Source organism: Monoraphidium neglectum (genome assembly GCF_000611645.1).
Source record: "Monoraphidium neglectum strain SAG 48.87 unplaced genomic scaffold scaffold00149, whole genome shotgun sequence".
NCBI lineage: Eukaryota > Viridiplantae > Chlorophyta > Chlorophyceae > Sphaeropleales > Selenastraceae > Monoraphidium > Monoraphidium neglectum.
This window is the reverse complement of record NW_014013479.1, coordinates 28430-39796: the sequence shown is the minus strand read 5'-3', so window position 1 is coordinate 39796 and position 11367 is coordinate 28430. Positions and strand designations below refer to the sequence as shown.

The 11367-nt window shown below is 67.3% G+C and overlaps 2 protein-coding genes across 2 annotated transcripts in view; one reads left to right on the top strand and one right to left on the bottom strand.

Moving 5' to 3' along the window:
• Positions 1-836: 836 nt before the first annotated feature.
• On the bottom strand, positions 837-3157 carry MNEG_1489 (THO complex subunit 4; the record flags this gene model as incomplete). Its single annotated transcript, XM_014050035.1, has 7 exons — positions 837-915; positions 1141-1371; positions 1547-1714; positions 1991-2046; positions 2229-2274; positions 2471-2835; positions 2957-3157. The coding sequence occupies 7 exons, from the start codon at positions 3155-3157 to the stop codon at positions 837-839; spliced, it is 1146 nt and encodes a 381-aa protein (XP_013905489.1).
• Positions 3158-5001: 1844 nt separating this feature from the next.
• Positions 5002-11367, top strand: part of MNEG_1488 (SNF1-related protein kinase regulatory subunit beta-2) — a gene marked incomplete at both ends in the record, with an annotated part of 8731 nt that continues 2365 nt past the window's right edge. Inside the window, 7 exons of the mRNA XM_014050034.1 lie at positions 5002-5166; positions 5384-5770; positions 6064-9068; positions 9338-9422; positions 10139-10355; positions 10702-10826; positions 11144-11239. Of these exons, the coding sequence (XP_013905488.1) occupies positions 5002-5166; positions 5384-5770; positions 6064-9068; positions 9338-9422; positions 10139-10355; positions 10702-10826; positions 11144-11239 (4080 nt within the window). The remainder of the gene's footprint in view (positions 5167-5383; positions 5771-6063; positions 9069-9337; positions 9423-10138; positions 10356-10701; positions 10827-11143; positions 11240-11367) is intronic.

Below are 11367 nucleotides of genomic sequence, written 5' to 3'. Positions count from 1 at the left end.
GAACGGCGCAAGCAGCGACAGGCTGGCCGCGGCTGCCGCCTATCAGCGGCAGCTGGACGAGCGGCTGGGGCGCCGCCCCGAGGACGGGCCGGCCGCAATGGCCGAGCGCGACGCGGCGGCGGCCGAGGCGGAGGCGGCGGCGGCTCTGGAGGCGGAGGCGGCGGAGGCGGCGGGAGAGCAGGCTCTGGGTGGCGGGCGGCGGTCCGTGGGGTGGGCGGACCCGCTGGCCGAGGAGTACAGCGATGAGTAACCCTTGCCCTTGACTGATGCAGCCGTGGCGGTGGTGTCAGGCTGGCGGCGGCGAATCCAGTGGGCAAAGGTACAACAGGGCATGCTGCTGTTCGGCGTCATGTGGCTGAGGTGATAGCCAGAAAGCGCCCGCTCAGGGCGACAAGCAGCGGCAGGGGTGTGACTCACAAGTGGGCCTGGGTCGCTGGCAGCCGCAGTGGCAGCGACTAGCGCATTGTGAGGAGAGTACGGTGGATTGATTGAGGTGTTACATGTGTGAACTACCTGTGGATCACGCTTGGAAACATGTGTGGGGCATCCCAAAACCGCCCCAAAGGCATATAAGTGAAGAAAAACGTGGCAGAAAAACAGCAAACGTCAATGGGGGCGATCTGCCCGAAAGACGGCCGCAGGCGCGGCCGCCACCCTCCGCCTGCGCAGGCGCGGCCGCCGCCCTCCGCCTGCCACAGGGGCAGCAGCTTGCAGCATGCGAGCGGCGTCCCTGCGGCCGGCGCGGCGCACGGCCGCTCGGTCCAAGACAGGCTGACGCCCATAACAACACAGTAAAGCACCGGCTGCAGGCGGCCCCGCGGCCCTGGAGCAGCCTGTTACTCCTGCATGTCGTCCACGCCACCCCCGCCGCCACCACCTCCGCCGCCGCCACCGCCCTGGTAGCCGCCGCGGGCCCTGCAAGCGACGATGCGGCGCAGGATCGGCGGGTGCGTGTGACGCGTCGAGGCATTGATTTGAGTGGACGCAATCAATCGAGTCATCGCATGGCTTTTGAGTCAACGTGCTGCTTGAAACGGGGAACCTGCAACCCGATGCGCATTAAACATTTTCAATAATATTCACAAAAAAATCTTAATAATGGTTTGGTGTTTTCCACTGCAAGCAGCCTCACACCCTCACCTGTCCCCGCCGCGGGCACCGCCATAGCCGCGGCCCCCACCGCGACGACCGCCGCCGCCGCCGTAACCGCCGCCGCCATATTGGCCCGCGCCGCCGCCGCCACCGCCATACTGACCGCCGCCGCCGCCGCCGCCGCCGCCAAATTGACCCCCGCCGAAGCCCTCGCCGCCGCCGTTGTGGGGTGCGAGGAACTGCCCGCCCCCGATGCCGCCGTTGGTCGCCACGACCACGCTGCGCGGCAGGGCGACGCCGGCCGAATCAGACCAGCATCAGTCAGCGCCGCACCCACCGCCGCGCCGGCCCCGGCCCGCCGCGACGCCACCACGCCCTGGGCTCGCCTCGCGCCCGTCTCACCCCGGCAAGCATCACACTACTCTGGATCCCCCCCCAAAGGGCCCCCGCTCACTTGATGCCGCTGGACAGCTTGGCGATGGTCCCCGGCGGCAGCTCCGTCTCCACTAGCTCGCAGTTGAGCTTCCTGTTGTCCAGGGCCACGTTGTTGTAGGCCTGGTACGCCTTGAGGGCCGCCTCCGCGCTCTCATACACCACGTGCGCCGTGCCGAGCGACCGGCCGCTGCGGGGGCGGCGCGGGGGAGTGGCGAGGGGGAGGGCGGGCGGGGGATTGGGGCGCGGGCGGGGGCAGCGCAGGGCCGCTGGTCGCAGTGGGAGATGCGTGCGAAGCGGCAGCCACCGGCGCGCCAACCAGATGTGGACTGTACTTCACCCTGTGATACACACAACAGCGCAGCGCATGCGCACACACACACACACACACACACACACACACACACACACACACACACACACTCACACACACACACACACACGTCCACGCACGCGCGCGCCCCACCTCTTGTCGTAGTGCACCCCCGACTCCTTGATATTCCCGATGACCTTGAACAATTCCTGCACCCAGTGGGAGACATAGGCTCAAGTCAGCGGCGGACGCAGGCGGGTGACCGTCAGGCCCGGGGGAATCCGAGCCCAGCTGCATTGGACGCATGCAGGCAGACGGCGAGCACGGGCGCCGGCACGGGCACCGGAACAAGTGCGGCGGTGGCAGGCAGCTGCCGTGCAGCTTCACTCACAAAGACGTCTTTGTCGTCGACGCTGGGGTCCAAGTTGGAGACAAAGCTGCGGGGTGATAAGATGCAAGCGTCCGATGTGAGGCGTCGCGCTGCGGAGAGAAAGACGTGAGGCTGTCCAAATAAGAAGACAAGGGGCGGGCCCGGGGCAGCGGGCGCGCCCCATCCGCGCCCCGTCAGCCGCGCTGCTGCCGCAGTGTCGTCGGGGCGCTGGCTGCAGCTCGCGTCGCGCGCGAGGCTCTCACATCTTGTTTTTGATCACTTTGCGGGCTGGGACGCTCGGCACAGGGGCCGGCACGGCGCCGAACCCGCCGCCGCCGCCCTGCGCAAAGCCGCCGCCGCCCTGCGGCCCAGGGCCGGCCTGGCCCCACTGGCCGGGGTGCGCGGCCTGCGCCGGCGGGGGCGGCTGCGTGCGGCGCCCCGGCGGGCCGTAGCCGCCGGCTGGCGGCGGCGCGTGGCGGGTGTTCACCACGTTGGGGTTTCTCACGGTGATCACGCCGCCTGGGCCGCGGCCGCCCCCGCCGCCGCGTCCGCGGCCGCCCGCGCCCGCGCCCGCAACAAAGCCACCGCCACGCCCGCCGCCGCCGCGCCCGCCACTTGTAAGAGGGCTCTGGGAAGGGAGATGAAGCCATGGAGGTCAAGAGAATTTGTGCGGGTGTTGCAGAGCACAGATTTGCAATCCAAACGCCCCATAAATGCGTCTGTCCGCACCGCCATCCGCCGGAACTCACGCGCTGCTGTGCGGGCCGCGCCGCGGTCTTGGCGACGCCGCCACCTCCACGGCCCTTGGCCACCCCCAGCTGCTGCTGTCCGCGGCCTCCTGGCTTTGCTCCCCTTCCGGACCCTCTGCCCCGTGTGGCAGCCTGCGGAGGCTTAGATTTCTTCGCCTGCTGCTTGATGAGCTCGTCGAGCGACAGGTCTAGGCCCGACATGGCTCTAGTCTGTGAACTTGTACCGACCCGCTGGGAGGCCCAGCTCTGCGGGGGTGTGATCTAGAAGCTTTCGCTGTGGTGCACCACCACCGCTGCTTCGTTGCAATCAGAAATCCCACATCTATTATTGCATGATTGATACCATAGCAGTAAGCAGTATGCCCCCTGTCCTGCACAATATCAGTAGCAAAGCGGTGGCAGAGCAGCTGCAAAGCGGGGCTCGAGCCGTGGGGAGGCAAAGCGTCCGTGGCAGTGGGCTGGGCCACCTACCAGTTCAGTGGATCTGCAAGCGCCCTCATCACCCCATAGTGGATTGTTTGCGCACACGTCCCTTCAGGTGCCTTTCGGTCCCTAAGCCTGAAAGTCCGGGCCTCCTTCCCCGCAGCAGTCTGGTGCCACGGTCCACACATGGCTACGCTTAGTGCATGCATGCGTGCGTCCGTGCGTGCGTGCGTGCGTGCGTGCGTGCGTGCGTGCGTGCGTGCGTGCGTGCGTGCGTGCGTGCGTGTGTGTGTGTGTGTGTGTGTGTGTGTGTGTGTGTGTGTGTACGTACAGCACACATGAAAAAGGCCAGGGCACGCAGCCAACGCACTTCGTCATGGCTATCAAGCCTGAAACGTAGTAAAGCGGACGACATCCTTGCGTGAGGCCGGTTATGTGATCACATTCAGGGCTAAACTGGGCGTGTAAAGCAGGCGTGTCGGCTGACAGCAAGCGTGCCCTCCTCACAACGGCGGACTCCTTACACACTCCAGCAGTCATGCATGTAGTCGCTCGCAGCTGAAGAAGCTTTCTGTAGTCACTGGCAGGGAGTGCTGCTGAGCCCGTGGGGCCCGCAAGCACTACTTGCGTCAGCGAGAATCACGGTAGTGCCTGGTCTTATTGGTGATTTGCAAACGCACAAATCGACCTGTCGCAAGAAAACTGTTGTAGAACAAGACGACTGCAACAACCCTTTTGAGGTGACAACCAAGATTTTGCCAAGCTGCACGCCAAGCTGCACCTTGCTGCGTGCTCTTACCTGAACCTGGACTGCATCAGGCCGTGCTCACGCTGCCCACCACGCCCACCACCACCTGGCATGCACCTACCCCCCATAACTCCTTTCATGGTGAAAAATAAGTGTCCTATGGCACCACGGGGCATTGAAAGCTCATCAATGTCTTCATTGCATGTGGCTTTATGCGCAGTTTTGACCTGTGCAGACCGGAGCTTGTGCCGGCGCAAGATAACTAGAGCCACACAGGCACGGGCGCCAGGCTGCCGATGATTCACAACACCAGTATCGTTGCTCAATTTCGCAATTGCTGCCAGGGCTGCAGAAGGCGTTCCAGAACAATCCCTCCCAGATCCTTGACGCTATCTGCGTTTCATCACGTTTCGTTCGACGTGAAAGTCGATTATTCAAACAACACGTATTGCGGCAACGACCTCGGACAAGCGTAGACGGGACGAGCTTGATGCGCAGCGACGATTTCGCATGAGGTGCACAGTGCAAAGGATACTAGGGGAGACCATGAATTTGATGCAATGTTGCCTGATTCTCATTGTCGGGCGACTATAGCCGCATGGCGCACCCTCCCTCGGTGTGTCCACTGACTGGACGCACTGCGCCCGTCATCGCTCACAGGGACCACTCTGTAGCCTCTGCCCAGGCGGTGGTAGTGGCGGCAGCAGATTGCAAACTGCCATCTCTAACAGATCCAGCAGCCGACCGGAAGGCGTCGCTGGACTGCGGCAGCAGCGGCCGCGGCGACGCAGCGCCCAACGAGGCGGCGCTGGGCAGATCCCTTCCGCAACCGCAGTCCCCGCTGCTGACGCACGCGCTCCCACAGCTAAGCTGCATGGGGCGGCCGGATAGTGACGGCTGCGGCGACGGTGGCGGCGGCGCGCATGGCGCGGAACCGGGACGGCAGGATCAGCCGCTGCAGGCGCCTGCACAGCAGCCAGAGCCGGGGCACCCTTTTGAGCTGCTGGACCGCTACCTGCAGGGCCGCCAAGACCTGCAGGTGCCGCCCACAACCTACATGCAGCCGCGCTGCGCCTGCATGCCCCCTCGCATGCGCACTCGGTCCGCCCACGGCACTGCCAAGCGGCCGGCGCAACCGCCCCGCCCCTCGCAACTTCAGAGCGAATCGCCGGGCCGCGCGTGGCGGCAGCTGCGCCCCTCTCGGATGCTCGTCCGCCTGGCAAGCGCCTCATGCGGCCGCATGTGCACCCATGCAGGGAAAGCTTGTGCCGCTGGTTCAGGAGAACGTGGCAGGCCTGATGGTGGGGAAGGCAGAGGTCCTGCAGTTTTTGATGGCACAGCGGCTGCTAGAGGAGAGGGCCGGCCTGCCCGCAGGCGCACTCCTGCGCGGCGCGTTTGTGATCGTGCCCCCGCCGGGCGTTGCCGGCGCGGCAAGCGTTACTGCGCCGCCGCCCTCGCCTCGGCTGCGGCAAGTCGCGTCGGTGCGCCTCGCGCCAAGGCGGCAGCCGCTGCACGAGGGGCGGCAGCATCAGGAGGGGGACGGTGAGGCCGTGTGGGATGTGGACGAGCACGACGCCGAGCTCGCGATGACAGATGGCACTGTGCTGCAAGCAGGAGAGCTGAGTAACGACCCGGTGCCGCAGGTACGCGGGCCGCACGCATGGGCTGGTAGCATCCTGACAATTTCGTCCTTTGGTGATGCGGAGTGCGCTCCAGGGGCGTGCGAGGCCTGCGCGGGGCCCCTGGCGCTTGCATGCGTCTGGGGCTTGGCTGGCGGAGCGCAGCCCTGGCGGGCGCTCTGATCTGGGCAGTTGCGTGTGCCCGCGCTGCATGCGATTCCTAGGGCTGATGCCTGATTCTCCTGGGGCCTCTTCTTGGCTGGTCCCCCTGTCGGTCGCCAGAAGGTGCGCGTGCACACTCCCACTTGCATCCGCAGTCTGCGTGCTTGGAGCTGTCTTTCCTGGCGCTGCGCGGGCAGCTGCCGCGTCCAACGGCTGCCGCGACGCTGGGCACGCTGTGGCGGCTGTCCTGCTGCCACTGCCTCACCCAGCCGAGGCAGGCGGCCCACGCGCGCCAGGTGGAGCGGCACCAACGGACTCTCGAGGCGTCGGTGGCCGCCGCATGTCCTGGGGACGCGCAGCTGCTCGCGGCGCTGCGCGCCCACCACCGCGCGGCCGTGCTCGCGGAGCTGCGGCCGCTGCCGGACGAAGCGTGGCTGCGGCAGATGCTGCCAAACCTGCGCGTGGTGACCGAGGCCGGCGGTGGATTTGAGGAGGCCGTGCAGGCCGACGCGGCAGCATGGGAGGCGCGGCAGCAGGGTGGCACCCCGCAGCAGCCGCGGGACCCGTCAGCAGCGCAGCAGCTGCAGGAGGTCGAGGGACCAGGCTCGTCGCGGCGGCAGCCAGCCGATCAGCAACAGCAGCCATGTGGGGAGGCCAGCACCCTGCCGCGTGCTCCTGCCGGTGCCATTGATGAGGCCGCCCCCGCGGCCGTCGCTGGAAAGGTCAGCAACTGCCCTGCTGCTTTGGAGGGACTGCACTCAAGCAAACACCAGCGGCTGGGCGGCAAGGACAATTCGGGCAACAACGGGGCGCTGGCGGCGCAGAAGGAGCGGCGCATGGGTGATGCGGGGCTGGCTGCGCCCCAGGACTGTGGGATACCTGCGGCGATGGAGGTGGATGGGGCCTCGGCGGCTGGAGAAGGTAAGGCGCTGGACGAGGGCGGGGCCGCTCAACCTGCCAGGGCTGTCCATCAGGGGCGGCTTTTGGAGTCTTCAGAGATCTGCACATCGCCATCGATGCCAGGCCGTGCTGTGTGCGGTGGTGCAGCGGCCCCTGCACCGGAGGAGCGTGTGGGGGCGCAGGCGGTGGCCCCGCATGCGGTGGTGGTGGTGGATAAGGTACTTCGGGTGGGTCCAAGTGGGGCCAGCAACGGAGGTGGGGCTGCTGAGCCACAGACACGAGACAACACGGCTGCTCTGGGCGGGAACACAGCAACGGCTGTCTGCAAAGCGGCACCCTCTGAAGTGTGCGAGGGCGCCGACAGCCCGGACAGCTTTATACCCCTGCTGGATGCATCCAAGTTGGCAAAAGCGGACGGCTTGGTGGATGCCTGCGGTATTGGTGCGCAGCATGAGCGGGGAGGCGGCGGCACAAGCGGGAGACGCCGCAGCCGCAGTCGCGAGGCGAGGCGCAGCATCCGTGATGGCCGGCCGGACGCAGGGGGTGCGGCGCCGCACTCGGGCGAGTGGGGCGGTGCGCGTGACGTCGAGCGGCGCAAGGACGGAGCGATCTGTGGTGCTGCACTGCAGGCAGAGCAGGGAGACGAGGGGCGCGCCCATGAGCGGCAGCGGCTTGAGCGTCGGGAGCAGGACAGCAGCCGGAACGAGCAGCGACAGCAGACGGAAGACGGGCGATCCAACGGCGCCCATCCGCGGCCAGAGCAAGATGAGCGGCGTGAAGGCCGCCGGGCGCGTGAGCAGCACACGCGTGTGCGGTCGCCGCGGCGCAGCAGTGAGGACGGCCGCGAGGCGAAGCGGCCGCGGCAGGCGCCTAGTATCCAGGAGCCTGGCCATGATCCGAGGAGCGGCCGTGAGGAGCATCAGCAGGGACGACGGCAGCACGCGAGCGAGGCGCCACGGCGGCCAGCGCAGCCACCACAGCAGCCGGAGAAGCGGGCATCGCCGCCATCACCGCAGCAGCAGCAGCAGTCAAGGAAGCAGGGCGCGCCGCCCGCTCCAGGCGTTCCCGCCCCTACTGCCGCGCCGCTGCGGGCCGCGCCCCTGCCCCAGCGAACGCCTCTGGCCCCAGCTGCTGCTGAGCAGCTGCGTGCGCCGCCGCCGCCGCCGCCCCCACTGTCGCCGCCGCCGCCGCCGCCACCGCCCCCGCCGGCTGCAGAGCAGTCGCCGCCATTTGATCCTGTGGCTCCCTACGATCCCGCCGGCGGTTACGACCCCTCCGGCTGTTACGACCCCGCTGGCCTCGAAGCGCACCAGTACAAAGGGACAACCGGTGATGGCGACGACGACGAGGACGGGCAACTGCAGGCGCTGCTGGGGCGCTACGACCCCGCCGCTGACGGCGCGGCTGGCGCGCAGGCCGGCGGCTTGGCCGGAGTCGCCGGCAGCGTGGGCGCGGAGGGGTACGAGTACTGGGTTGCGCGCGGCCACGCCACGGCGCTCACGTATGACGTGAGCCGAGGCCAACCCGCCGGCGGTCGTGGGGCCAAGGCTGGCGGCCGGGGCGGGGGCGCGGCGTCTCTGGCGGCGCAGCCGACCGGCCATTGGGGTCGCGGCCCTGCGCACCAAGACCAGGCGGCGCAGCTGCCACCGCCTCCTGCAGTCGTCAGCGGGCCGGACGGCCACCACAAGCATCAACATCGGATCCAAGGGCACTGCGCTGGCGAGCGGGCATTGGGCGGGGAGAGCGGCCGGGCTGGGCCGGCAGCAGCCCCCACCTGGCAGGTGCCGCCGCGGCCGTGGCTGGCAGAGCCAAGCGGGCCGCCCTTGGGCGCAGCGGACGCCGTCCACCACGGGCGCAGCCCTGCGCGGCGGCCGAGCAGCACGGATGCGCGCGGCAGCCGCAGTCCGTATGGCGGTCCCACCCTGGGGCCCAAGCTACCCAGCCCAGCATCGCCGCCGCAGCGCCGCGCCTCGCGCGACGGCGGCGGCGCACATGAAGGCGGGCCGCGCAGCACGAGCGCGCCGCGCGGCGAGCGGCTGCGGCCTCACGAGGAGAGGCGCGGGCGCGACGCGGAGCGAGCCTTGCACGGCGGCGGGGGCACGGGCGGCGGCGGGCAGCCCGGCGACCGCGGGGCGCCGCCCTGGGAAAGGGACGCGCGCCGCAGCGCGCCGCATACGGATGGCGGACGGCCGCGCACACCGCCGCCGCCTTGGGAGGTCCCTTCGCGTGGCGGCCGCGGCGGCGGGAGGGACGGCCGCAGGTCTTAGGCGTCCAATCGTGCAGGCGCCACTGCGGTTGTGCACGTTTGTTTTGGCAGGAGGGCAGGGCTGCTGTTGCGCCAGCAGCAGTCAAGCAATGGGGCCATTTGCTGTGCGGATGTGCAGCAGTTGTGGCCTACTGGGGCCACACATGCTGCCCCACCTGGCAATATCGCCCAGCCGCAGTTAAATTGTCGCCTGACACTTTACCCTGCCGGTGCGTGCATGTAATTTGTATGAGGAAATTTGTTAATCACCTCTTACACCCCAGCCATCTGCACGGTGAAGAGTGCAAAGAGGCGGGCGGGCGGGTCGGCGGTGGGGTGTCTGTTTTGGGGGGCAGTGGTGGTTTTCAGGTGAGATCTCAGCCAGCTTCTTGTGATTGGGGTGTGCCGACCTGCACGCTCAAATGCCGAGCGAGCGCGACTTGGCGTCGAAAGGGGCAAGGGTGACGGCTGGAGACCGCCCTCAACACGCAGTTGGGCAACGGGCAGCCTGCATGTTTCATCACAAGCACTGCACGTGTGACACAATACATACGTGGAATCGTTTTTGTGTCGGGCCGCACATGCATACGTGAGCCAATCAGCATCTCCACTGGCATGCAAAGACCGGTCTTCTCATGTGCTGAGCTGGTGCAGTTGCTTCCATAGATTCAAGGCCTGCGATAGAGCCAGGGGCTTGGTGACATTGGGCTACCACATTCATCAAACGCTTCAGCCATCTTGATTGCTCCTGTGATACCGCTACTGTTGCTTGCTTTGAGCGAGCACGAGATCAGCTCGCTTACTCGCCTGCCTAATACAATAACCACATATACCACTCCAGTTTATTCATAGCAATTCACTTGAGTGAAGCGTAGAGCTCCAGCAACGAGCTGATCAGGGCCACGTTGGAGCCCCGCCCGCTCGGGGCGCCCTCAGAGCCATGGTGAGCACATCCGATAATATACTACACGCTGACTGAATGCCGGCGTCCGCGGTGTGTTGCACCCTCCGCCGCTGGAAACGCACGCCCGCGTGGCATGCGCGCCGCCGCAGTGCGCAACCCCCATCCCCATTGCTTTCCGCAGGGCAACACCCAGGCGAAGCGCAGCATGGACAGCCCGGATACGGACGGGCTGGTGCAGGGGTCGCTGCCCATGAGCCCCGGCTCGCCGCTGACCTACAGCCCCCAAGTGGCGATGGAACCGCTCGCGCGGGACGAAGGCGCCGGCCCCCGGGGGCCGGACTTTGTCGGCGCAGCGGGCTGGCCGGCACAGCCCAAGCTGGTGCCGGTCGTGATCGTGTGTGAGCGGCCGCGGCGCGGGGGCGGGTGCGGGGGGCGGCGCCCGCACTGGTCGCTGCTCGTGGGGACGGGCCGCCGCAAGGCGGGGCCCCGCACGACAGAGCCTATTTGTGTAGCCGTCAGCCCCGCGACACGCACGCCACGCGAGCGCATCACTCGCTGCCGGCTACTTGAGGCTGCGGCAAAGAGTGCAGCAGGACTTGATGTGCGGCGGGCGAACGACGACCAAGCCCCCACTTGCCGACATGCAGGTCACACCACTGCCGCCGCCGCCGCGCTGCTGCTGTCGCCACCGCTGCTGCTATTGCTGCCGCTGCCCCTGCTGCTGCTACCGCCGCTGCTGCGCAGGGAGCCACGGCGGGAACCATGTCGAGGTGGAGGGGTCCTTTGACAACTGGACGACCCGCCAGCCGCTGCAGCACACGGGCAAGGACTGGACGATCATCAAGCTGCTGCCCCCGGGGGTCTACCAGGTGGGGGCAGCTGCCGCGCCTCAAGAGGCAGCGGGGTAAAGTGATGGGGTGTTGCAAGCCGGGGGCCCGCAAGCCGCCCAGCAGCTGCCACTGCGAGGCGAGGTGGGGCCTGGTTGTCCCCTCCTTGCAAGCTTTGGGTAGGGCAGCCTCCGCGGTTCGCGCCCCGCTGCGCCCGCCGGCGCTGCTAACAGCCGCGCCCGCGCCCATATTCACCGCACAAGCACCAGCACGCTGCATGCGCCTTGCTGCTCCACCTCCCTCCTGCACAATCCCTCCCTGCCCTGCGGCCGCTTTCCACCCCCCTCTCCCAAAAACAGTTTAAGTTCATTGTTGACGGGGACTGGCGCTACGACCCTAACCAGCCCGCCATGTATGATGAAATGAACAACGTCAACAACGTGATAGAGGTCCAGGTGGGAGGCTGGTGTGCGCGCGTGTGTGTGTGTGTGTGTGTTTGTGTGTGTGTGCGTGTTTGTGTGTGTGTGTGTGTGTGTTTTTGTGTGTGTGTGTGTGTGTGTGTGTGTGTGTGTGTGTGTGTGTT